Here is a 27,890-nt window from a genome sequence, read left to right as displayed (position 1 = left end):
ACTACTATTTCAGAGCTAAGCAGGACTTATGGTCACAGATGCTCACATTAACCAAAGGGCAGAACAAGATATTTTTGGACAGACTTTTATTCTAAATATTTAGCACAGTGCCAATGAACAATGCAATGAGCCTTCATTTGCTCCTATATAACGTTACAAAGAAGATATTTTTACTTACATGCCAACAGAAGGAGGTTTATATCCAGATTTTAAGCACGCAGGGAACCTGAGTCTACCTCAGTACTCAGGTAGGCTACTAGTATCCTACCTTTTGACTGTAGGGTTCAGGAAAGCCTCATATAACTGTCAAGAATTAAAGTGGACTTCATATAAATTTTGTAGAAACTAAAATATAATTCCATTACACGAACTCCATTGAAAGTAATTTTTTATTTTTTTAAAATCAGATTTCATTTCCATCACAAAACAGTTCACATTATTGCTAAAAGATACTGGCAGCTTACAATAGACTGAAAAGATACAACAAATAAAAGCAAAATTAGACTACTTGTAAAACCATACTAGGAGAAACACAAAAGGTCAACATCATGCAGTCAAGCAAAAAGTAAGTACCCTAACAATCAAATCAAGTACAAATAATTTAAGATAGCATTCTGAATATATGAAAGGAATTTTTTTAAGAGATCTCAATTTATCAGCATATAACCACTGCATTCAATAGGGCTAGCATAGCTGATACCACCTGTAGTTCTCCCCCTACCTTCTTATTTTTCTGAACACACCCACTTGATATCCTTGTATTACATCAATAAGCAGATAAAAACTTTACAGGTATTTTAAGTCATCTTGTTCCTGTTAAGCAAAACAGAATAGCAAGCAAGTGATTAGACAGATCTGCTCCCAGCATAGTTAAACTGATACAGTTAGCTAATGGCAACTTCCGCTATAACTGAACATTAACAGACTTCCATAATGAAAAATTACAAAGGATATTTTCCCTCCGTTGCTCTCTGAAGGTGTCTTCAGAGAGTTTATCAAAGATAGAACAAGCATACTCTATCAATAATGTAACACAGCTGTGCCTCACACTTAATCTGAATTTGTCCATAGTCCTTCCACCATGAAGTATTTTCATAGTTTGACGGAAAGCTCATGCTCCAGATTATTTTGTGGGCTTTTGCCTAAAACTTTACAGTGAAGAAAAGAAACCGGTGAAAAACTTTTACTGTATTCATTTGGGAACGACTAGAGAGAGGTAGAGAGATTATTTTTTTTTCCCCAGCTACAGAATAAAATTATATCTTAAAAAAAAAAAAATCAGGTGGTCTAAACTAATGTCGTCAAAAAAGTAGGGTTACTGGCATCAAATGCATGTATGGGAAACATATCTCTAAAGATTTTTACCATTAACAATCAACAGAAACAAAATGAGATATCTTTCTTACTTTCTAGTTATTTTCTGGACCACTGAGTCAAAGAAGGATTATACTTGTGTTACCTATTGTACTATCATACTGATCTAGGTTCTAAACACTGAGAGTGTTTCTAAACTAATCTAGGTTCTAAACACTGTGTAAGCAGCCATTTGGGCGTTAAACTACTATTTACAAGTAAATGTGCTCAGTTTGCAGTATGTGGATTACCCAGTACCTCTTTAATTACACGTGTAGATTAATTAGGATAGCTGTCAGTTCTTGCATGCTGCCAAAGGCCCTTGGCCTGTAACACTTGTCTTTTCAAACACTTCTATCCGTTTGAACAACACACAATTTGTTAAAACAGGAACTGTATTAAAAATATCCCTTTCCCAGCAATTGGATTGATTCAGTTCACTAATGACTAGACAATGTTCTGCTGCTGCTCAGAATGCACTACTACTGCCACTGCCTAGGTCCTCTCAGAGCCAGAGGTAACACTCTCATTCACCTTAATGGAAGGATGACTGACTGCCCCTTCAGTTATTTTACACAAGCACTTACTTAATCTCATTTCTGCAGTACTTTTACACTCTCCAGCACTACATTCAAGGACATGCTTGGCATATGGTATATGGTGGTTATTTTCCCTCACTTCCCTTCTAAGATAGATTAATAGAGTGTCAGAAGCCTGCAAGTAACTTGTGTCTGCCCCAAGCACACGCATGTAAAGCCAAAGTCTCAATTCAGCTAAATCAGCAGTCAATTCACCAGGATAAATATCAGCTATTTTGGGATCTGTTCACCAATCATGAACTAACACGCTCTCACCAAATTTTACTTTCAGTGGCCTTTGTGCTTTGGAAGTGTTTTACAATGTGGTCCATCAGAACCGCTCTTTTGACAGTCACACCATGAAAATGGGGAGATCTACAAAAAGGAGAAAAATAAAACAGGGTAAACTTTGCAAAGATCATCAACAAAGGCAGGCTGTAAACTTGTCAAAGTGGATTCAGCTGTCATCTCATGTCAGTTCATGCCTTCCTACCTCCTCCCATCCCTGAGAAATGAAGCAGCAAAGCAGCAGTAAGGAAAACATAGTCATCAACATGAGAAATGCAATAGAGAGCGCAATAATAATATATCCGGAAGAAATAAGATTTTCAGAAGTGACTACTGATTTAGATTTGTCTGTTTCTGGGCATTCAGCTAGGGGTATTTTAAACAACCAAGATTTCAGGAAGTGCTGGACACCCAAATATAAAAATGGCACCCTAGAAAAGACCTTAAATTAAGCATCTAGCAATAGCAAAATGATTCATTTAATTGTTTTGTTTTCATACATACCACTACTATTAACACTCTGCTTGATCCAGTCAACAAAACCACCAACATTTGTGTATACTCCCGGGTAGCTCTTCCTTCCACAGCCCAAGCCCCAGCTAGTGATTCCATGAAGGGTGTAAAATGCCGAGTTATCTTCTGAAGGACAAACTAATGGGCCACCAGAATCACCCTGCACAAGGACAAAGGAATCTTGTTATGAGCTAACATCACTCCTTATGTTTTAAAATTATCAGTTCAACTATGAGAGGTCTCAGCTGCTCATGTGTTTGGGGGTTTCTGATTTTAAAAGGCAGAGAAAGAAATAACCTTTGTTCAAGGGGAGTACCTCTTTTTGCAATATGAGTAATTAAAATCCTACTATTAGGGAGTCTTTCACTGTACATCACCTACAGCCTGTTTGCAAGAAAACAGCTCTTAGTGAGGTTTTAACACTCCCCTTCCTAGAACCCATCTGGCCATACCCCAAGTCTCAGAAGGCAAAGCTGATGTGCGCAACTTACTGTGCATGAGTCCTTGCCTTCTTCCAGAGGGAATCCAGCACAGATCATCCTCTGGGTCACTTTACTGGGAAGATTCATGTAATAGCTCTGACATGTGTCGAGCACCAGGATGGGGACTTCCAGCTGATGCAGTTTTTTCCCCTTTTCCCTGTCTTGAAGTAAAAGACACCACAGAAACCAGTAGAGGCATGAATTAGTGATTCCAGAAAGAAGCTTTACTCTTCCCCTTTTCAAATGGTCTCAATCTAAATTATCTGATTTCTTTCCTCCCACCCATTTCGCTGCATGTCTAGCTGAGCTTATACAAGTGAAAACTTTTTAACATGTCTGTTTTCCAGACCCTAATATATAGACAGAATGAATGTTACAACACAGAACGTGGTATTTAAAACACAGCTACAGCATGCTCAATGTTCGAAATAGCAAAGACTGCATACCTTCTTCATGTGCACCCCATCCTGTGACAACGCACACCCTCGAGGGCTGAACTGCCTCCTTGGCTGGGAGGCACACTGGGCGCACATAGTGGTTGAATTCTAAGGGCTCGGCCAGTTGCAGTAAAGCGATATCAGAGTCCATAGTGGTCTTGTTAAAACTCGGATGTATAATATACTGCTTTACTGACCTTTTCTAGGAAAGCAGACATTGACATTTTCTGAATTACTTAGGAATTTGAGTCTTTAAGTAACTTTGGTTAAATTTTCAGGCCATATGCAAGGTGCCTTAAGAGGAGGACACATTTAAAAGCAGCTGCTGAAGCCACCAGCTTTCTTCTATCAACAAGTCAGGATTATGCCTCTTGGATGTGGATCAGGGAACATGCAGTAAACTCCATCCAGCAAGTGTAGGAAGAGGGTCTTGGACAATCATTTGTCCAGTCTGAGCAAAGTGGAAAGTTGTGCCCCAATTATTTCCGTATTGGTAATAGTCACCAGGGAATTTAGAAACAATACATTCCTCACTCACACATCCTCCAGGATACTGAGCTTTGGAGTTCATTACTGGTGAAGGCACAGGTCTGTGTTGATACAATTTCTCTGACTGTCACACAAAAGCTGTTGTGTAAATGCAGATCAAGGTCAGCATGCAGGCTGTTAGATTGCTGCATCATGAACAATTTAGGAGATGCATTTACATCAAAAACTATTTTGCAAGATTGATTTCTATTTTATTATTAAGCAGAACTTATAGTACCTGTCTGTATTCTTGCTCTGTAAGATCATGAAGTCCAGTTACCACCATCCATAAGTCTCTGTACAGTTCCCTAAAAAAAAAAAAAAAAAAAAAAAAAGATAAGCACATTCTTAGGTTTGTATACCAGCATTCTTGAAACCTGTGAATCTTAAAACCTCCCCCACCCTATAGGGATACTAGGGCCCTACACATTGCTGGGCCAACAACTTCTGAGGCCCACACTCCGATACAAATCTATGGAAATCTTCCCACTGTCTTCTAGGGAGCATGAAATATTCTCATGATGAGATGAGGCAGTAGGATCTCTCAAACACATAGCAAACTGAGAGAAAGGTCACTTTTATAAGGACTGGGGGTGCCTGATGCAGAACACAAGGCCTGCATGGTCCACTTCATCCAGGGACAGTGCTGGTCCCTACCTTCTTAATGAAAAAACGGGTGACCTCTAAAACATTGCTACCTATCAAATGATATAAAGAAATGAAACAAACATTTCATTTCAGACTTTGATTTCTTAACCAAGCCCTCTCACTACCTGAAAACCTGTCATAACGCCCTGATGAAATTAGTTGCGTAGAATCATTAAGCCACGTACGCAAATTCTGATGTGATAGCAACGCGCAATAGAGAATTCCTCCTTAATATGGCTCTTAAAGCAGTACCTTCAACACAGCGCAACAATGCTCCTGACAAAATTTTGCTAACTAATACTTAGAAACTTAGAAGCCAAAGTCTGAAATTCAAAACAGTACTTGCATTTCAGATCCCCAGTTTTGTGGGGGTGGGGAAGAGAATCAAAGAAATGGAGAATGTGGATGCCTGAGCATCTTTGGCATTTGGGGCTTTTGAAAGCTTACCCTCATTTTCAAGTAATAGCAACTTTATTTGAATAAAGGCCAGAATACCTAATTATCTGCCATCCTGGGAAGATTTTTAAAAAATATTTTAGTGACCCAATATATCTGAATTTTAAATTAATGTACTTGTGATTAATTTGAACTTTAAAACAGGTAGTATTCAGCCTAAGAGATGAATAAACAAATTGCAGTTTAGAAAGTATTTTAAAGAGTCTAAAAGTCACACAGACTATCCTTTTGTCTCCTCTCAATAAAGACAGAAAAATTTCCATGTAATCTGATTTAACAGATTGATAGGTTCTTAATAAGGGAACGGCATCAACCCTGTGCACAAAAGCCTCCTGTATGTCCTCCAAAATCTACACAAATTCAGTAATTTTTTGATTTTTCATAGGTTGATTCTACCTGGATGAAAACATGCTCTGTAAATGACCCAAACACAAAGAAGTTACCTAAGAGTAAGTGGAGAATGACAAGGGACTTAGTATCTTGTCATCTCTTCGGAAAACTGATCCGAATGAAAACCAAGCCTACAGAAGTAGCCACTATGATCCTAGTACATATATGTGGAGCAAAAGAATCCAGTGCCAGCGTGAGCTGTAAGTAGGTGGTAACACTAAAACTGTGCCAGCCACCCTGGGCAGAACCACCACGCTGCAGAGACACACCATGCAATTACAGACATTCCCAGGGAAGGGTTCATCCCAGTGTACTTACTTAGAATTAAAGCAGTGAGCAGCTGTGACAACCCATTCTTTGGCAAGAACTGCTCCTCCACAGATGTGCTCATCTGAAATTTGTACACTGACCTGCCAAGGCCACGAGTATGGTACAGCTTCTTCACCTCCAATTATCCTACTAAAGATGAACCTGGGCTGATTTGAAGGCACTCCACAAATACCATCTGAAACAGAAAGCACTGGTGTTTCAAGAAGTCTTTAGAGGTTAAGATTTGGAGAAGCAAAGAACAGTCAATTTAAGAGCTACCCCACAGCTTCTAAAGATTCCTCCCTCCCCTTTTTTGCTAAATCTTTCAACTTCCCTCATTACAAAGGATCCAAACGTTTAGACATAGCATGAGGAGATGATCTTAGTAAAAACAGAGCTTCACCAAGATGAAAGCAACTGCTTACCTTCAAAGTTTTAGCCGCAAACCTACAATGAATATGGACTCATCCCATTCTCCATAAAGTACTGGAGGGAAAAAGGGAAGTTCTAGAATGCTGGTTATTATTTTCAACTACCCTGTAACCCTTTGCAATTATTTTCACCAAAGCAAGTAGGCGTAAACTGACATACAAGCTGAAATAATGTCATTGCATTGCTGTAAATGACTTAACAAGATGAAGGAAACAAGAAAAATTAGGTTTTCCTATTTTAAAGCCAAAGCATAGAACTGTTACTATTCATCTTTTTATTTTCTCAAAGTAACTTACTGAAAAATTCTGGGACAACTGCATCCATTAAAAATTTGGAGAAAACAGCATTTAAATTATAGTCCTCTATAGGTACTCCCTATTCCCATGAAGAAAATATAACTCGGATTGGCTTACCTGTTGTAACCTGTATTTCTTCTTCAGTCATATCCATATCTTCAAATTCTTCTTCACTAGTTGAGTCCAAAGTATCTAAATCTAGCAAATGAAAATAGCAAATGTGTTAGCAGGCTGTCTTGAGTGATATTTTTATTACAAAAGCACTTTAATTTCCTTTATTACAATTTTTGTAGAAGGAATAGATTTCTACAGTAGAGATCTGTGCTATTACATCTTCACATGGTAGTGAAGTGCCATTTAAAATGCACCAAAATACTCTTACGTGAAATAAAACTCTGAGGTTTTGGGTAGATTCATAGTTTCTCTTCACCCACTCAATAGGCCCTTTGTTTAATGCCTCAATAGGTTCACAATACAGTTTTTTCACTGAAACAGTTTGTTAGATGAGAACCTCCTAGAGCAAAATAATTCTGAATAGCCAGATTCACTGAAGAGCCCTTTGTGCTGCCCCAAAGAGGCAGCTTCCCAAGTTACTTCGATTACCTGTTACATGAACAAAAGAGATTGTAGCTCTGAATCCTCCAAAGGTCTCTGTTTCATCAGAGTGAAAGACAACCAGCATCACAGCAGAGGAGCTTAGAACAGGTGCTGGTAGGGCAAATCCACAAGACTTAGCTAAAGATGAGAAAGCAAAGGTTCACTGTAGATTAACATGTACTTTTTCATCCTTATCTCTTTCAACAGTGGGTACCCAAAATTCTGTGTATTCCAGCTCTCACACAGGAGGGTAAAAAATAACTGTGCACAAGAGAGGAGTTGAGATAAGCAGACTGAGGCTGAAGGACTGTTCTATTATTCCTGATGTCTGTCCTTGTTCAGTAATTATCTCATAAGAACAAGGAGATTCTTGCATTATTTCGTAAGAGTCTGTTGCAGCACTCGTGCTCATAGGTTGCCATTACATATAGAACACACTGGAAACCTGATTTCCCCTTGTTAGTGTTTCAGCACTAGCATCTGCTAGTGCTAATCTAAGCACTAGTGCTAATCGAAGCACCAGCATCAAGCAAGTGCTGAAATCAATTGATTGGGACAGGTCATCTCATTCAATGTAAACCAGGAGAATCTCCAGCAAGGTGGCAAGAATTACATGAATGCTTATCTGGAGTGAAGAGCAACTGGACTCTAGAAAGGAGACCTCGGGTGCTTTCTGTGTCTGATCATTACTATAAAAATAAATTATTGTTATGCCCTTTTCTTCATTTATATGAATTCAGAACTGCATTTCATATAGAATTTAAATACACAAAACTGTTCTGTTCAATGTGGTTTTGCCTCTGTAAGTGGAACAGCAGCACCAATACACCTGCAAATATTTTTCAAGGTACTGAAACTAGCACCTATAACATCACCTGAGACTCTAGAGGCGAACTTGATTTTAGACCGTAAAACAGGGCTAGTGAAAGTCATAAAAGAACTAGGTCATCCCCCAAAATATGTCAAAAATCAAAAGTCAAACCAATTTCCTCCTCTTTTCCCACATCTTCATACACAGTCACGGCATCATAAGAGCAATCTTCACTTTCTTCTACTTCAAAAGACTGGTATGTAAGCTTTAAATAAAAAGTGAAAAAGTGAACCTCGTTGTTAAATTCACACAGAAAAAGTTCAAAGATCTATAATAAGGTCTTTAGTATTCTCAATGATTCCTTTGGGGTTTGATTTCAGTGATGTTCAGACTTCTCACAGGGGATACGTAGTATATTACATTTGCTAGAAGAACCTGTCATGATGAAATTTAAACCAGGAAATCCTATTTTACTATAGCCTAAAGGAGAAATCTGGCTTTTGGGATGGAAAGTGATTTCTCTTAACTGCATCCAGCAGCATTATTCAAGCTTATGTTGTTTGATCTTGCTTGTCCTTAGCTGCATAATTTCTTGTTAACTCAATTGTGCCCGCTTCCCTCCTGTAGACACAAGAAGGGCTCGTATTATACCTTGATTACATGGTCCTCTGGCGCACAAATAATCCATTGACAGTCTGCCATGTTGCTGTAGCGCTCTGGATAGTGCATACTTTGTAACACGCCCTCTTCAAAAAGGACAGCTAAGGACTCGCAGCCAGAATCTGGAAATCCAGGAAAACGAAAATGAAGGCACTGTGATTTCCTATTAAATCATTCACAAAAAAAAAAAAAAAAATCCAGAAAAACTCTTGTGGTGCTTTCACACAGCTGAGAAAGAGAACAGGACAGAGCAGTGTCAAACCACGACAAGCAGCAAGCCAAATCCTTCTGTTTGAAAAAGATGCAAAGAAAATTTTTAATTTGTTCCCAGGCAGAAGAGCAGTCCAGCCTATGACTATAGCATTCCTCTTTGACTACAGGCAATGCACTGTAGGCACAGGTACCCATGTGGGCTGACAGAAGAGCAGGACACGGGCATGTCAGAAGAACATTGCCAGCTTCCTCGGAAAGTGGTGACATAAAACACAACCAGAGGACATGTCTCCCTGATGGGCTATGCGGTGGCAAGGCCCCTCAGAGGGGGTTCCTCCTTACACTCTGCCCAGGACAGAAACTAGCTGAAAACGCTGCAGGAACAGGAACAACAGGGGTCTGTCTGTAACTGGATTGTCCAGACTCAGCAGATGGCCCCTGGGCCTGCTCCCTAGTGATGATGATCCTCTCTGCACAGCAAAACTGAGAGCAATTCTCCACAACATACATCTTAGCATTAGCCACCTCCCCTCAGGGCCCCTCCATGAAAGCATGCTTGGGACTAGCAAAGCAGCTTTTATCTGGAAATTCTGCTCATTTGACTAATCTAATTAATTAAGTTTTAAAACATCCTGGAAGTAGGGAAGGAAATGAGATCTTGTATAAAGTGGATGGGGAAGAGGCAATGTTAAAGGAGGGCTTCTCTCAACAGCATCTATACTATCTCTTTCTGCATCCCAGTTTCTCCACAATGTCACATGGCAGCCTAACCACACTTACCTTGTTCATAACATCACCCACATAGAAATATCATAGGAGCTTCCTCTGATTCATTTTCTCCTGAAAATTTTTTTCAGGTCACCACCCAATAGTGCAGACAGGTATATTACTAGACTTAGACTTACCAGGAAGAATATCTGGTGTAAGAGCTTTGTAGGTCATGGAAAAACCAGTTCCATAATCCTTGTTGTCAGAAACAAATTTCAGCCTTACACTATTAGACCCAATCAAAATAGGTAATGGAAGATCTCCTCCACAGAATTTCCCTGAAACATAATATTAGAGAATAATCGCTGTTTAAACTCTTAGTCACTTGAGAAAACTTGCATGTACCATTTTAGTACTTAGCTATAAACATTTTAGGATGAGAAGGAAATTGCCTATTCATTCCTCTATATTCTCTATTATTCCATTAGCCCAAATAGACGCACACTATTAGAAACTGAAAATCCTTGACACCAGAAAGTCATAGGCTGACACAGTTCCCTACCAGGCATTTTCCATTCTCTTCTCCTCCCACACTCTTTGTCTTTTATTTTAGATCATATGTCACAACGTATTCATCATGAAAACCTAAGTAAAATGTAACCAACCGCAATGTCCTCATTGGGTATACTCGCTGTTAGAACGAAAGAATACACTGACAGATTATTTCAAAGAAATAACTCACCAACAAGTCTGTCATCTTTTGAATAGACTGATAAAGAATCATAGTCACAAAACGTTTCTGGCTCTATATCAAAGTGGGAAAAATGAAGCAATATATAATTCCCTTCTGGTACAAATAGAGTCCATACACACAATCTGGAACAACAAATTAGTTCCCATTCACAAAACTGCAACAAAAAACCCAAACTACCCAGTAGGGGTAATAGTTTCTGGGGAAAGACTGTGTGTTTGTCTACTTACTGGTGGTTTTGATAGAACTGGTTGGGACTTCCAGGAAAATGTAATTGTCCTTCACTGTCAGGGAGTTTGCCATCCTGAATGCTACAAAATGCTGCATTGTAGAGTTAAAACAAAATAGAAATAATCATGTTTGACACATATGCAATCATTTGTTCCACCAAATAGCTCAAACATCTAGAGAACATTGTGAGACTCAAGATTGCTCAGATGTACCTTGTTTCTGCTGGCAGACTGATGCTGGGTCTTCTCTCTTTTATTTGGAACTATGGTAAGTCAGTTTTAAAACACAAAATTTGGGAGCAAAAATTAAGCACTACCGATGTGCTATCCTATTTTACTGTAAAAATGCCAGTGCTTGCTTTTTACCTTAAAGAAACTATTTGTTAAATGAGGATTCCAGTATAAATATTTTTCAGGGAGGAAAACCCACATACCTCAGGACATAAGCAAAGCGTTCATTGCAGCCCATTTGTAATAACATCCTTAGCTATATTACAGCAGGAGACTTTTGCAACAGTACAATACGGTATTAAAGACACTTTAATAGAAGCAGCAGAAGCTTTCCTCTCCAGATAAGTGTTGCTAGAAACACAATTACTTATAAAAATTATCTCCTCTTGCCTTTCCTTCTCCTTGCAAGGTAAGCCAGTAAGACATTGATCAACAACTATGTATACGAAAACAAATTTAAGGAGTCATATACTTATAAGATTATCTTATAATATTTCAAAAAGACACAAACAGCACTTAAATACCCAATTCTCACTGGCCACAGCAAGTCTATACAAACTGACTGTGTGCCCAAGCTTGTTTATCATCTGAGAGATCTCACTCTAGGTTACTAAGATTAAAATTTTAAGATCTAGGTCACAAGCATTATTTCTAGTATCTTTATGTGAACTTCTACCTAGATAAACAGTGTCCAACAAGAACATAAACATGACAGAATCGAAGTAAGACTTCAATTTTAAAACATGTTCCATTTGGGGTTGGGTTTCGGGGGGGGGGGTTGCATTTTATTCATAGAAACAGACACCAGACAAGTAGATAGATTCACCATAAACTGCACAAAAGTACTACTAATTTACCTCATACTTTCCATTTAGAATCTATATTTTTACCAGAATCAACTTCACTAACTAGATTTCATGCATTGCTTAAGGTTCTGTTCTACATTTTTCCCATCAATTTTATTTGCATTTCAATAAAAATATGGCTTTATAGATGTAGCTCACTTAAGGAAAATTCCTTTTTGAAGTCACCAGTACATAAGTAATTTTTTTTTTTTTTACAGAACCAGGAGGGAAAAAGTACATATTTAAAGTATACATTTAAAAGTGCTTTGATGAATCAAGCTTCTTCACGTTTCTTCCTTCATAGATTATATATCAGACTATTTTGGGGGTCTTTTTATGCTCTAAGACAGATAGAAGGTACTGAAAAAATACTTTACTCACCTGTGGAGCTTTTCATTTTCAGATCTAATAAAGGAGGGATAGGGAAGGGAGTAGAAAAAGAAGAATAAATTACTGTAGTTTCATATTCACAATGTAGGCTTTATTTTTATCCATTTGAAATGGTAATTTTATATGGTTAGCACTGAGGCAAATTTAAATGCTTCTTGAGGACATAGTGCCTACAATAAACTAGGCTTAGAATTAAAATTGCAAGTTCAGGCAATGCTGACTTTGGAATAAACAATTCTGGAGTAGCCAGTTCTAGAATTAATCATACATTGATAGGCCAGTGCTCAGTCTGAGCAGCACTGTACTCTCTTTCCACATACTCGTTAAGTAAATACTATACATTTCAGGTAAGGGTAGCAGAATCCAAATGCTAGCATCACGAGGGATGCAGAGACATTAAGCCTGACAGCAATTACAGTTAAGATCTTTTGCACCAGCGTGACAGTATGAAAGAGTGAGCAAGCAAAACCTAATGCCAATACAATTGAGAATTGTGTTTTCACTTTACCTGCCAAACCACTTTTTCTGTTTACTGGAGCCAACACACTTTAATTACCACAATAGCTAATCGTATTATTTTCTCCTGATAATAAAATGGGCCAACTAGTAAACCCTTAATAAAAAGACCCTGTCTCTCTCTTTTCTTCTTTTTTTTTTTTTTCAAATTGAAAACCAAAATATTTTTCAGAAGCTAAACCCTTTTCATTTTTTTCCGACATTATGAGGGTTTCTTTTTTCAATCACAAATTGAACCTGGTTTCTAATGGGAATTTTTTTTTTCTTATCATTGACTAGCAAAACCTCTTAAAAACCCCTCCTCAGTTTTTCAGTTCTCTGCATAAATTTTAACACAATCTCCAATACCTTTAATGAAAATAGCCCAAACTGAAAGAAAATATTAATTCAGTTTCTTAATGCTCTGAGTGAAGTTCACCGCTAGACAGACTGTCATTTGTATTACCATGACTTTGGAAGCAATGGATAATTTTCACGCTGATCCCCTGCACAGAAGGCATACGTAGCCTTTTGGGCAGAGCAAGCAAAAGCACTTCTGAGAGTAGTCAAATGTCTGATCCAACATGTTTTTGCTGAGAAAAATGACAAGTGACTTCAGAGAGGTGCGTACGGACTTTCAGACATTTTCAGCTGGTGAATTTCCACTTAAAAATACCATGCTAACTGGCTAGCTAGATAAAAGGACCATTCTTAAGGTTAAAAAAAAATAAATATACACACACACATATACAGTCCAAGTAGGAGGCAAAGTGGAAGCAAAGTAAACATTTACAATGCTCTCAATTTGGTTTTGGCAATTGCCAATCAGTACCATATACTTAAAGGCATTGGGAAATGCTACAGTGTTTTGCCAGAAAAAATGGGAAAAAAAAAAAAGTGCTATATCTTGAAAAAGATAAAATTAAATGAAATATTATTATGAGACAGAAGAGTTGTCACAAGTGAGGGACACATTACTGTGGAGACTTAATACCAGCACTCATGTTCTCTTGAATCCAGGGAAGCACCGCACTGAGGTCTGTGAATATTCCTGGAGATCCTCGGTTGTAATGTTTCTTCTTCTCGTTACTTATCCAGCCACGAGCACATCCCATCCCCCAGGAGATCACACCAGCGAGAGTCCAGGCACCATGCTTACGTCGACACAAGAGAGGGCCTCCCGAGTCACCCTGTAAAAAACAAGTAAAAGCTCACAACCTACAGCTTACAAAAGTACGTGCATACCACTGAGCAAGCCTTAAAGAGCTTATTGAGCTCCCTTTTGTGCCATACTAACAAACCTGCAATGTAGGGGATAGTAATTTTTAAAAAACTGTGAAGACAGACACTTTCTTTTTTATTGTGTTTAGTCAGGATTGTCAAAAGGGGGAGAGACAGACTAATTCCCTCATGGGTGCACATCTGTTGTGCTTTAGCATGTAAAAAGGAGGAGATTTTTTCCCCCCCCATGAAAAGGAACAATCACTTAACCTTTATCTGACTTCCTTTCCTTCCTGTAATCCAAGACAATACTTTCTACTTTTCTCTGTAGGATCTTAGCGACATTAACTAATTTATCAATCAATTGTTCTGAAGTTAGAAAGCCCTAAGCATTATTGCACTGGGACACATTGCAAAATTGCTCTCAGGAACCTGACATACAACTCATACAATAATTTAAATGGCATCATGTAATTAAGTGCATTGCCCCATACAGAACCTTTGAAAGAATTCATACGTCAAAAGAAATACACTCCAAATAACACAGTTTACAGTGTATTTATTCACTTAGGTACACAGAGCCTTGAGCTTCTGAGAAACACTTGTAGGTACACGAGGCCCTCTGTTCAGCTGACCTGGCAGGCATCTTTTCCTCCATCTGGAAATCCAGCACACATTATAGTGTCACCTTGGATGGGTTTCTTTAAAGTTGATAATGCTCTTGAACACTCCTTACTGTTTAGGATTGGTAGATTGACTTCATATAAGACCTGAGGGAGTACTCCATCTGAAATACAAAAAAATTGTTCATAAGAAATGCTGAAAGGTGAACTTAATGTCACTGCTAACACACCAAAAAAACTTAGTTGGAAACTTGCTCCAAGCCATTTTATGGTTATGAGCATGTTTTGATAAACACCCAGTTTTGTGTACATAAGCAGTTTTAATTGAATAAATTTTAAAATGTTTCCAAATCGAAATACAGGTCTATATATTGTAGTGATCCGTTTTGAGATAATTCACAGGTAGGCATAGAAGCCAGCAAAGATCCTGTTTTGAGACTACAGTTCTTAGGACCAGTTGATGGTTTCTTCTGGTCTGCGTACGACCTACGCAATCAAGCTCTTAGCTTCAGAAATAAGACACTGAGAAACCTGAATGTCAAAGAACAATTTGAGTGGCTTACTCTCATTTAAACGGCCCCAACCACAAGCAGTGCAGATATATCCTGCTTCAAACTTTTCACCAGGATCAGGAAGACATGCTGGCAAAACTGATGAACCTGCCACACACGGACATGAATTTTATTGGTAAGTATTTGAAAGAAGAACAACAAAAAGCTTGCTTTCTCAGTTAGGTTTGTTTTTTTTTTTTAACTGAAAAGTATTGTTATTTTTGTGACATCTAAAATTAACCTGGCATTTGACAATTTATCAGTGCCTCCACTTTGTGGTGTTTTGGAATGGAAAAAGCAAGCCATGAGCACCACAAGCTTCAGCCCAGGCCTTGCCATTCAGCTTAAACTTAGCTGCTATCATGATCCAAACTTCCATTAGAAAAAGTAGTCGCCCATCTTTGTGGTGACAAAGAACGAGCAACCTAATGATGTGAGCTGGAGCCTTCGGAAGAGCAAAGCATTGCATGGACTCTCCTATGCGCCTCAATATTATGTACAACTGATGTGAAGTGGCCTTCCAGAAAACCTGACCGTAAGGCGAGGTTAGCGTACAGCCGAGAAATGGCTGGCTCACGGGCCAGGAGACGGGGAAGCAGCAGCTGTCCTCCCCCCTTCCCCTTTCAGCCCCCAGAGGGACCACTCTGCCACCACTCAAGATAATCCCATGCTCCTTCCCGCAGTCTGCACCAAGCGAAGAGAGGGCAAAACGCAGAGGGGGTGTCAGTGAGGAGGTACAGACAGTACTGCGGTATGCTCTGAGCTCTGGTCTGCCTTTCACTAGCTTTGCTGTTCGCCAGAGGCAGAAATTTCCACCTACACCTTCAATAAAAAAGAAAACCACCTATTTGGTCAATTTTAAATCTCCTGCATACAAAGAACACCTTTTTCTTGAAGGGAGTATGGAGTCTGAAAAAGACCATTTAAGTCAACCGATACATTTTTCTGACTTACCTCTGGTATTTTAAATGCTTCAGCTGCAAAATACTCTGGAGATTTTTAGTGGTATAATCTGACAGCTGTGAAATTGGTTCAAACTGAGTTTCAAGACTTTTCACAGCATCTGGGAGAAGCAAAGGCCTTACCTTCCCCGCTGAAAAAGATCACAGATAACTATGGCCTTACTGAAGGTGAAGGCTCCATCCAGCTTCAGAAGGGCAATGTCATAGTTCATCGGCCTTCTGGGGTCAAAGTTTGGATGCTTAATGACATATTTAACAGGGAGTGTCTGCTCGCCATTCTCCCTGATCCTCAAATCATGCTCTCCTGCAGTGACATTCAAGTACTGGACTAGGTTCCTGCAGAATAGAAAAATAAAAGTTCAGCTACAGAATCTTCAAAATGAAAGGAAAAAATATAGTTGTTTTAGAAGAGAATTTATTACTACTGATACCTAATGCCTTTCATCTTCAGATTTTAGAGCACTTAATAGGTAGTCAGCAAGAGGTGAGTATGCCCTGCAGTCGAAATCGGGAGTTGAAAAGGACTGAGAAGAAAAACAATTTAGCTACGCTCTCGACTGTGCTTTGGTGGTCCACTGACGAACCAGGTCCTCTTACTGTGTTTAAAAATGTTCAGTCACACTGCTTTTTGAAGGAGGAAGGAAGATTTGGACATAGGAAAGTACAGAAAACATAAGACCACTTCTCTAGCATTCTCAGTTCATACCTTAAAAACTTACGTGAATCCTGCTTTAGGGCTCCTAGTACCAGATCAGATGTGCAGCAAGGAAACACAAAAGCAATCATTATAAACTTTTTATTCTGCTTCAAATTTATTCCCCGGACTTGAAGAATTACTTTTGTGTCAGGAGGCTTTATACTGATTTAGATATTGCCTGTCCTTCTGTAGTTAATATAAACTTGGCAGTTACTGGCTAATTTGACGAAGATGTGATCACATATAATGCCAGATACAGATCAAGTTTATAATTCCAGGTGATCCACTAGTAGAAAGATTCAGTATTAACTATAACCGAATTAGAACCTCAGTGAAGCCACCACAGATCAGCACTGAAACCTTCTGTACAACGTTCACAGACTTTTTTTTTTTTTTTTAAGCACTAAGGCTGAAAATCATCAGCATGCAAGAGGTCAGTACTATTCACATTTAATTGCATATACTCTGCCAGTTGTTACTGGAAAAAAAAAAAATTGCAGTCACTTGATAATTATAGTTAGGTACAGATTTTTACCTACACTTCCAAAATCAGTCTCCACTAATCCCTGTAAGTTAATTTTATTCTTAATTATTTTTGAGATGCTCAAAGCTTTTGTTTTTTCCCCTCTTTCTGTTAAAACATGGAAAATATTGCTTACAAATAAAACAGTAGCACCTGTAAGTAATCACCACAAAAGATGCTACAGCACACACACACTTCTACAATCAATCATTTTCTGCACCTGCAGCCTGCTCCTGAAATATCACATCCATACCTGTCTAAGATGCAGTGAGCTGCCGTGACCACCCACTGAGCAGAAACAATAGTGCCTCCACAGAAATGCTTTTGCCTTAGTTTCAGGGAAACCTGCATCATAGAGAAGGCACACCAAATAAAGAAAATCTTTATATCTGCTCTGATTGCCTTTGAGGAAGAAAGGAAAGAGCACATGCAGGTCCTTTCTGAAGATTCACATAGCTAAAGTACATGCTGCATTTCAAGCAAACACACTTTCATGGCATTCTTACAGTCCTTGAGTCTAAGAGATCCTAAACCTTGCTCTTTTCCCCTCAGCTGTGACTCGGTACCTGGATAAAAACAACATACATGTAATAAATGCCAAGTCACTGAGGTACTTGGCCGGCTGTAAATGTTCCTAGTTAGTTGAGAATCTTTCTTTCCTTTGCAGGTCACTGGGAGCACTGCAAATCCATGATGCCTGACAATAGTTGGGGACCAGGGGTGGTGTCCTTCGGTGCCCTACTTTAGAGCAGTTTCACCCATGCCTCTTTGCAGTAGGCTAATCTACAGATGCTCTTTCAGAAATAATGATAAACAAAATAAAAAATGATAAGCAAAGGTTTATCAGGGAGCAGGACATGTTCCACGTCCTCTCTGCCTGCTTCATTGCTTTTCACAAAAGCAGGGTGGAGCTCAACAATACACCCTAAGTGTCAGTAAGCACAAAGTATACCTGCTTTCTTCTTTTGACATTTCTATGAACAGTCAGGACTTTGTTCTGAAGATAAAACCACATTTGCTTGTGCAAACCTGCCATGGATGTGAGCCTTGTTTCACCTGGTTTCCCCCAACAATCCGAGTGAAAAGGTTAAGGTAACTCCATGGTTTTGTCTCTTGAACTTTCTGCCCACACTTTGGATCTGAGGAGTAAAAGGGGGAAAAAAAGGAAGGATTCAGTCTGAATTTAACTTTTGCTACTTTCTTGGTAACATAGAATTGGAAAGCATGGCCTGGTGCAGAGGTCAGAGCAGTCTCTCTGCCACGACAGGAACCACAATCTTATAATTCCCAATACAAACTGCCCAGACTAAGGCTGAATTGGGCTAAGAGAAGAGAAAGGCAATACACTTTATTTTGCAGAAGTTCTCCAAATGAGCACTATATGGTCCAATTGTATCACAAATATTAAGTTTTGCCTTCCAGGAGCAAATGTGTGTGTGTGTATATATATATATTTTAATATTCTTGTTAGGTCCATGCTTACCTGAACTTTTTGAACGTCAACATTCTCGTTCAAGCAAGTTTTGGAATTATTTTGGGACTAAATCACTGTTTCATTATCACTTTCAGAAATCTCTTTATACCCAGCATTTGTACTTAAAATATTTTGGACAATCGGGGTCAAAATGCACAACATACAGACCTTGATGACCAGCAACAGTGACTGAATTTCTCCAGAACATCTATTACTGTGCCAACTTTATTTCTGCTTAACTCACTATTATTATCATCTACTATGGCTAAGTGAAGCCGGTAATATTTATGTGTTTGTAAAGGAGTATATTTACAGAAACAAATATCTGTGGACTGATTTGGTGGTATTTTAAGAAAGATAGAAGCAGAGCAACCAATTCTGCCAAGGAGCACATTGTAGCAGAGGAATTCTTTGTAGTGCACTTCCCAAACCCAACAGTGGCCTCAATTTTTTTTCTTAAAGCTGTATGAAAACTCATTGAAGCCAAACACATCTCTGACATTTTACTACAAATTCTGTTAAACACTACCTTGGGAAAAAATTTAGCATCCATAAACTTGGAACATTTTGTTGTTGTTTTGGCAGATAGGTAGCTGTATTCAAAGGATGGAGAACCAATACTTGTATACACTGGAAAACGTGGAATCCTCCGAACTATAAAATACAGCTTACAAAACCTACAAAAAGGGTTTTGCAATCATCCTCAGGATTAGCACGGCTGATGTGATTACAGTGTCACAATAATGCTGACACAATGCTACTTACCCTAGCTTATAAATAACAAAGGCTTTATATAGAACTGACCCAGTTCATTTATCTCTTTTTTTTTCATTCTTTCCTAATTCTCACTGCACCCACTTTTTTCCCATGTGCAAAGATACAGTGAAGAAAGGGGAAAGAGGAAACAGACAAAATTTTAAAAAATAGGATTTAGGATTTAGGTTTTACCAAAAGGAATTCGGTACTGGGGAAACGGGCAAAAATAAATAAATAAAATTTAAAAATCAGATTCACAAACTAAAACTTTCCTTTTTTCTTTCAGCTTGAATAACTCTATGCTCCTAACATATGCAAGATTAGTTTGAAAGTTACAAGTTAATACTTATATTAATATTACACCAAACTTATATTATCTCTATTTTGACAAACTCTAAAATCTTCTGCGCCGTGGCATTTTTAAGCCCAAGAGATTCCTGACTGCTTTACAGACTGCTTCAGGACCAATGTCTTTCACTGTTTGGATGAGAGATTTCTATGTAAACTGCATCACAGTCGTCTGCATGGAAGGACGCTGAAGCCAGCAAATACCATTCTACAGAATACTATGCTTTGGACTGCTTAAGTGAGCAATTTACCATGATGATTTAGATACCACCACCATTTTGACAGCCAAAATAGAGTTTTTACAGTGAAAACAATTGATTTGCAGAATTTCTGAAATCAACCTTCGAATTTCCCTTTTTTACTACTGCAAATTTAAAATGGAAGCAAGATGATTACATAAACAGCCAAGATCCGATTTCCATTCCACTTTGCTATAAATCAGTAAATCTTCATGAAGGAAACAGGAACAATTGCAATCATTAATTGTTCCAAAAAAAGAATAGTCTGGATTTTAAGATGTAAGACAACGGAAGAGAGGACTCATTGTATTTTGTTTGCAGCCCATGGGTAACATGTTAAACCATGACCCTCATTAACTTGCTGCAAATCTGAGAGTATTTAATTTTATTTACTTAATTATAAATCATATTTATTTAATGTTATTCATTCTGAATCATCAAGGAATCAGACAAAAGTTTCATAAGAATTACTCATTAAAAGTTACAGTTACAGACTTGGATTGGAACAAAAGCAAAGAATGAAAAGTAGACCAATTATTCTAATGCTACCTTGTGTCTAGGTCTACCAGCTCTTAGCGTCAAAAACTTAGAGGGTGAAACTAGCGCAGTTTCTTTATTTCAGCATCGACTTTCATGCTTGTCACTGCCTAAGAACAAAACCGCTAGTACATAGAAAGCTGTTAAAGCTAGATGTGAAATTTTCATCCTACCTTTCCGAAGAGCGGACGGTACAGCACGAAACTCTGTAATACAAACTATCCCCATCAGGAGAAACTGCAGCTTACTGGGGACAATGCGCATCTTGGGGTGCTAAATGACTGAGTGAAAACAAGGAGAGTTTTTATAGGGAAAAAGAAACCCAAATACTACACTGCAGGAGAACAGCAACTAATTGAAGTAGAAGTTACTCATTAATCCAGCCATAAAGCACTTAACCTGCACAAATAAGTTTTCCAAATTTAACAGAGCATGATTCCTTTATATGCTATTACTGAAGTCTTTGCTGTAAAACACTAGCTAAAATCCTCCCTAAAACTATTTTTTTCAGGCAAAATGACAAAATGAAGTTACCATTGCATGCTATGCTAGCAACACTTACCCAGGCTGATCTACACATCGAAGTAGAACACACATGAACAGAATGTCAATTGCTATTTGCCCCTACAACTTCTACAGCTTTTGAAGAGGCAATACTTTGTATTTCCTGCACACTTTATATTTAGCCAATTTTACAGACCTGAGAAACATACCAAAAGCTTATCATTTTGTTGACAGCATGCTCAGTGTTGTACAAGACAAAGACAGCTCTCTGCATCAAAGCATCATTTTTTTCAAAAGAGCAGTGTTTTATCCCACTTTTGAAAGGCAACTAAGGAGGACAGGGCTCAGCTTTTTAAAAATATTTCAGTATTGCTGCAATTAGCAGTGCCAGTTCCAAGTCACTTTGGTGGCTAAGCTCCACTTTTAATAGCAATTTAAGTGGAAGTCTCTTAGAAGACTATTCAAATCCTAAATAAGGAACACATCAGCAGCTAAATTAAAGATTTCACAAAACAGAAAGCATAAGTTACCCTGCAAATTCACCACTTAAAACTTTTCTCTCATCAGTTTTAGCAGGTATTGCCTGACTTGGAAATGACTGACCGAAATGATAAATACAATTAAAATACTATTTGAATGATCTTAAATTCATATGAAATATATAAGCACAAAGTAAGACATCAGAGTCATCAAGAGAAGCAATAGATTTACTCTGAATGACAGAAGCCACAAGTCTCATTTGTACCAGAAAGGGCAAGGGATAGTTATACCTGGGAACAAAGAACTATTTACACAAGACAGGGAAAAACATTGTTTGTGGGTTTCTTTTCTTGGCTTAAGTGGTTGAGATCCTCAGCTTCCCCTCTCTTTGTAAAAAATAATTCAATATTTCCACCTTCAATATTCCCACAAACCCCATAATTTTCACATGGGAAATGCATCAAACTTTGAAGACAGAAACATGGGATAAATAATACATGCATGTTAACACAGTTTTCAGTCTCAAACACCTTCATAGTCATAACTTATCCAAATTACATTTTTTCAAGATACCAATAGGTAAATGTAAAATATATATTCTTTTAAAATAAGTTGCAAAAGTAATTAAACAGTTTCTCTTTTTGTGGTTACCATCACAATGGACAAGACTCATGTTTTTTAATTCTGCTCAGGCTCCCAAAGAAAACTATCTTATACTTGACCCATTAGCCCCAGTCTATTGAATATGTTCTATTATTTGGCCAAGGATCTCACAATACCGCTCCGATCTACCATCAATCAACATCCCAACAATCATTTACGTTCTAAATTCTAGGTTTTTGTTGTTCTTTTCCTCTGCCAGTCAGAGGATAACAAAACCCAGCTTTTACTCTGGATATGCAACTTCATAACAAACAACTGAATACAAACCCTGTTCTAGAAACTTTGAGCTGCAGTTGTTATAAATTATATTTCTGTTATAAACATACAGAACTCCTTAAGACTGCAGTTTTCCTACCGGTCCTGTGGAGATCCCTAATTCTGCAACTTCTGAAACCTGCATCACTAATATCATTCCATCTCTAACCAAAAACTTTGAAGCCTGCATTCCTTCATTAATTCATTTGTATTTTGCAGGGACAAAACAAAAACCCCAAACACCCCAAATTGGTTTCATGTACAGTAGAGCGCTCTGATCACCCACCACAATGACATCTTTGGAATGATGCCATCCAACAGGATGATATAAAAACAAGAATAAACAATCTCTGCAGTTATAAGCGATGCCGTGCAAACTAAATCTGTCGCATTTCTGATGAGAAATAGAAACATCCAGCCCACTGGCAAATGGAGAAACAATCAGCTCATTTCAAATTTATGACAGAGAGGCAACACTTACTGTGCAGCAGCCAAAGAGGTCAGAAAGAAAAAGCATGGAAGGACACGTTCTGTACAACCTGCTCCTTATCTGGGATGGCAAAACAGAAGTGCGGGCTTTCTTGTCTTACTATTCTTTGTTCTCCTCTTTTGCTACCTATTTATCTTCCTCCTGAAGCTGTTATCTTTATCCTGTGTGCAGACAGAGGCACTAATGACTTTAACTACTTCCCCCACTGTATAGCTGCTATCGCTCTTAAAACTCGCAGGTTTGGCAGGCAGCCCTGCCAGCATCATTCCTCAAAGGCAGGCAAAGGTCAAATCTTACGACTTGATCCCCATCCACGCATTTGCTCTGAATCTCAATGCAGAGCTGGCTTTGTATCCTGTTAGCGTCCTGTACCTTCGTAGTAAGAAAAACAAAGCCATTAAATCACTAACTGTCCAAAATGGCCTGATCCAAGTTTTAGCAGGTAGAGCCAGTCCCTCGCCTCAAAATAATGGTGCTAATCAATGCTAGTCAGTCTGGCCTGCGCCTGCCTTTGCTGTGTGCTTGGAGAACAAAATGCTTGTAAATCAAAGTATGCTTGATGCTGTAGAAATGTATATAGCTGCTCCTTCCTATGAGGTTATTAAAAAAACCAAATATGCACACATACAAGTAAGTTTAAAACCAAGAGAAAGCAAAGACTATAGATAATATTCACCACCAGAACCTTCCAGAATGGTTACTCTGTTCTGGTTTTGAGGGGGTTTTAAAGGGGGTCGAGGGCTGGTGGTAGGGAATGCACGCTGCTTTTCAGGGAACGTTAGTGGACCGCTGAGACGGCCAGACTGCAAGACATAAAAAACCACTTTCTATTCTTGCTAGGAAAGTTGCTTTGTGCTGATCCTCCTCTCCAAGGGGGAAGAAAGGTGGAAAATTTATTCACCTAGTGACAATGTGAAGTTTAAGAGAAGAGAGAACGAGGAGTGCAGGACAGAGGGTGGGGAGGGTAAAACAAGCAGCGAATGCGGGATAGTAATTAACCTGTTAGAAGATCAGTAGAAAAGACACATTTAGATTGGACTGGTTTTTGCTGAGTTTGGTTGAGGGTTGGTTTGGGGGTTTTTTGTTTGGTTTTGGGTTTTGTTTGTTTTTTGTTTTTTTTTTTAAACACAATGAGCTGTGCTTTAAAGGGTCACTAATCACATCCAAACAGTTTGCAAGGTCACTGCTGGAAAACTGGAAAACCTATTAGCTCAATAAAATTAACAGTTTCATATTTTAAACAAGATATAATGTCTTGAAATATTAAACTTCAAAAATCTTATCATTCATGTATTACATTTATGAATCCAGTAGTTCTTAACTGAAAGCAAATTTAGTTTTAATAGGGATTAAATATATTTATGTTTTGATAGTTGCGCATGAATTTTGATTTTCCAAAAAACTTATTTCCACCAGTTTTAGCCTATTGTAATTCCAATGACTTGATTCAAATTACGCCCAAGTTTGATGTAACAAGAAAATCAAGTTTAATTCTCAAGATGAGCCCATTATTGCCTACCATTTCCCCCAAATGAAATAAGACATTAAGATGCATATAAAAGACCCTAAATAGCACCAGCACAAAACTCACTTCCATTTTAATATGCTTAAAAAAACCACCACCACCCACCCACACATTGAGAGAGGTTAACTTTTCATTCACTTCTTTCAGCCAAAGCCGCCTTCTTACCTCAAAGATCAATGTATTGAAAAGCTGAGGGAATTACCTCCTTGAAATTCTCAGTTCCTAGAATCAAAACATTAAATAACTCAACTCATAAACATGCTCTTCCCTCTCCACAAATACAGTCTCATCTCGGAGCAGAACCATGCCGTTCTGCCATGTTACGCCTTCAGCTGGGTGTCCTGGTTTCAGCTGGGATAGAGTTAACTGTCTTCCTAGCCGCACATTTTTTAGACTAGCAGAGATCATTGATAAATTCGCTTGACCTGCAAAAGACAAACCACAGAATTCCACCTCAACATTCCCACATGAATCCTAGTTAAGCTAGTTTTATAGTTTAGTATTATAGTTAGGTTTGGGTAAACATCGCAAAAAAAGACCTGCAAACTAAAGTTTTGCAGTAATAATGTTCACAACGCTATCAATTCCTTTTCCGAAAAGATTCGCATCCATGATTTTTCAGTCACTGGGACTTTTCTGGGGAAGCAAAATGTTTGCCTGAAAATTAAGCAAATAAACATTTATAAAAAGTTCAGAGACAAAAGTTTTAAGCCAGTATTGTTTTGAGCCTATTTAATTTCCATCTATTAATAAGATTGATTGCTACTATACCAAGGACAAACAGTAACTGTTGAAAACACACAAGGCAAATGCTTCACAAGTGATCCAAAAAACTGATGTATGTTTCCACAGCACTTGTAGGTTCATGATAGATTTAAACCAACCTAAGTTTAGGCTGCTACCAAGAGGGCAGTTGTGCCCCATCTCCCATGAAAGTACCTGTGGCTGCCATTCCCCTGTGCTAGCCTCAGTTCTGGTCAGGCTGGGTGGAGAGCTGAATGCTCTTCTTTTTTATGTAGCTGGATTTGCTTTTATAGCTGAATTGGTTTCTTGATCAAAGCTGTTACTCAAAAATTGAATGCTAGTGCAAATGCGAAGGAGGAGGAATGAATGTATGCGCTAGACAGATCAGTCCATCCCTTTTGCCTGCAGCCTCCATTTACAATTTAAAATATCTAAAGCAATCATGAAACGTCAGCCAGACTGGGTTTTAGACACAGTACTGTCCTAAAAACAGACCCAGAGTTTTAAGTTCTGTTCCAAGCTTTGTTATGACCTCCTGTCTGGTTCTGGTTAGTAAACATGTCTTAGCTAAATGTTCTGCAATATTCAAGTATCAACTATCACACTCTGGGCATTATAAAGTCCCTTTTCTTAGGACGTGAAGATCCCTGAAGGGGCAAAGTATCTTTACAGACTTTTAGCAACATAGCAGAAGTTAGAAGATACAGTCACCTAGTAACTCCATAGTTCAAATAGGAAAGTTGCTACCACCGCTGCACAACTTACATCCACTCCACATCCTCCCAAGTATTAGTCAGCCTAATATATCAGATTCCCTTGGATGCAGACTACTTTCTGAGACTTTGTGCTTTTGACGTTTCCTCCCCCGCCTCCACCGTGTTCCCATTACAGCCCCCCGCATAACTGAAAGGGCCACTGTTCTTGCCTCACAGAGAGACATTTAGTTATGTTTTATTGCTTCTAATTAACTGAAGTAAGGACTCAGAGGGAGCAGTAAAACAAGAAAGGTTGGCTTTTGATAATGTTTTTACTTCAACTTGCTACATCCTCCTAAATTCTTCAGTTGACCTGTCAGGGCACAGAACAAAGCGTACAATAGCAAGAATGTTCAAAAGAGTACTGGGTGGAATAAGAACCCACAGAAACCCCCCAAGACACTGTTTCCCAGAACATTTGGTCTTCAATTCAGGCTTTTGGATACGCATCAAGAGCTATTCGAGTCTCCTGTGCAAAAAAAGGAGTGCAACTTTACAGAAAAATGCACTAAGCTCTTTTTCATTATGCAAAGCAAAGCGCAATAGTTGCTATACTAGCCAAAAGGAACCGGTAACCAAGAACTAAAAGAAATAACACCTGCTGGCCTTTTCCCACTTATCACAACAGCTCCATTTTTCCTGCTTCAGAGCTTACCAATACATGAGAATTGTAGATACAGGCTCAGTTACTTGCATCTGTGAGGAGTAATGCTATGACATACATTTTCCTTTTGTAGCTAAGTCTTCTCATAGATGGAGATTTTACCTTTCAAAGTAAAGGCGACCAAAACCAAACAAGACGAACAACATCAAGAAATGCAAAAATACTGCAGGCTATGAAAAGCACAATGTGTTAAGATACAGGCCAAACCTTCCCCTGGATAGAGTCCAGCCTTATATCTACAGCATAACTGATTGAAGGAGGACAAACGAAGGAAGAGAAAGGGAACAAAGTTGTGCTTAGCTCAAGCATTTGGCCTGAATATCTCAAAATGCTTTGTAAGGAAAGATCGATACTAATGCTTTTCAGCTAAGGAAAATCTGGCATATGGATTAAGCAAATCAGCAACAGCCAGAAGTATGCTAGTTGCTTAGCTCCCAAACATACAGCATCCCCTCAGGAATGTTTTGTTGCTAATGAAATATATAGTCTTTAGCACAGCGGCAGCTCCCCAGTGTAAACGTAAATGAAAAATAGAGGAACACTAAAGCATTAATTTCATGTAACTGTACTATTTTATCCTAACGTACTAGCAATTGCTGGTTTTGTTCTGCAGTTCTCTAGACCCCACATTTAGCATCCTCTCACATCCAGAAGAATAAAGCCTGAAATGCAACAAACCTGAGCTTACGAGGATTGTACCACAGAGAAGTTATCATGAACACAAAGGGTATGAGGTCCTGGCTCTCCTCACTCAGCAGGCACCTTGACAAGGTGAGATGTAAGGCACTGGAGAAACAGGCCCTCCATCGCTGCCAGTTGTCTCGGCTGTTCTGCACTGCTTTGTGCACAGACAAGGGAGTCTGTCCATCCATGCCGCCCTCCATCCATCCTCCATCTCCCTCCCACTGTTGTTGTTGTGTGCACGGAGAAGAGCCCTAAGGATGCCTCACGCAGCTAACTGCTGCGAGACAAGTACGCCAATTAACAAGCACGTTTTTATATCATACCACGCTTTGACAAGGACAGTGGAAATGATGCTAGTGCAAACTGGCATGATTTGGCTGAACAAATGTTCATCAAGCAGGCTTTGTAGATTAGGAGACAATTTTTTTTCCAAGAATGTAATTTCTTCTCTCAGCATGACCAATGATAAAGAATAGAATGCTTTCCAGCGTAACTAGTTAAGCCACTTAAAAAAAATAGATACTCCTATTAAGATTTATCACTTATCCCCTCAC

General features: G+C 38.6%; 1 protein-coding gene across 5 annotated transcripts; it reads right to left on the bottom strand.

Annotated features, from left to right (window-relative positions):
- Positions 1 to 91: 91 nt before the first annotated feature.
- On the bottom strand, positions 92 to 27,458 carry OVCH2 (ovochymase 2). Of its 5 annotated transcripts, XR_008238625.1 has the most exons (23): positions 27,331 to 27,458; positions 20,746 to 20,845; positions 18,248 to 18,357; positions 17,472 to 17,563; positions 16,162 to 16,334; positions 15,049 to 15,144; positions 14,498 to 14,649; positions 13,636 to 13,831; positions 12,138 to 12,161; positions 10,681 to 10,771; positions 10,442 to 10,575; positions 9,897 to 10,037; positions 8,770 to 8,900; positions 8,290 to 8,383; positions 7,314 to 7,445; positions 6,828 to 6,908; positions 5,992 to 6,178; positions 4,418 to 4,487; positions 3,661 to 3,853; positions 3,224 to 3,375; positions 2,724 to 2,892; positions 2,208 to 2,306; positions 92 to 813 (listed from the first exon to the last, which is right to left on the bottom strand). XR_008238625.1 is itself a non-coding variant. In XM_052810545.1 (22 exons), the coding sequence occupies exons 2-22, from the start codon at positions 20,834 to 20,836 to the stop codon at positions 2,284 to 2,286; spliced, it is 2,532 nt and encodes an 843-aa protein (XP_052666505.1). In that variant the 5' UTR covers positions 20,837 to 20,845; positions 27,331 to 27,458; the 3' UTR covers positions 92 to 2,283. The 5 variants fall into 5 exon arrangements, 3 of the variants coding, with proteins under 3 accessions (XP_052666505.1, XP_052666506.1, XP_052666507.1); XM_052810545.1 differs by having other exon boundaries at positions 92 to 2,306; XM_052810546.1 differs by having other exon boundaries at positions 92 to 2,306; positions 7,314 to 7,418.
- Between the last annotated feature and the right edge of the window lie 432 nt (positions 27,459 to 27,890).

The sequence above is a fragment of the Harpia harpyja genome, chromosome 16, assembly GCF_026419915.1.
Source record: "Harpia harpyja isolate bHarHar1 chromosome 16, bHarHar1 primary haplotype, whole genome shotgun sequence".
NCBI classification, from domain to species: domain Eukaryota; kingdom Metazoa; phylum Chordata; class Aves; order Accipitriformes; family Accipitridae; genus Harpia; species Harpia harpyja.
The sequence above is the reverse complement of the archived record's forward strand: the minus strand, read 5'-3'. Positions and strand labels throughout refer to the sequence as shown.

Excerpts from the sequence above, each read along its gene's own strand:
- OVCH2 (XM_052810545.1), bottom strand. The coding sequence starts at position 20,836 with ATGCGCATTGTCCCCAGTAAGCTGCAGTTTCTCCTGATGGGGATAGTT. Across the intron at positions 4,488-5,991 it reads GCTCACTGCTTTAATTCTAA|GGAACTGTACAGAGACTTAT; the intron begins GTAAGTACACTG and ends TTTTTTTTTTAG. Across the intron at positions 2,893-3,223 it reads AAGGCAAGGACTCATGCACA|GGTGATTCTGGTGGCCCATT; the intron begins GTAAGTTGCGCA and ends GTCCTTGTGCAG.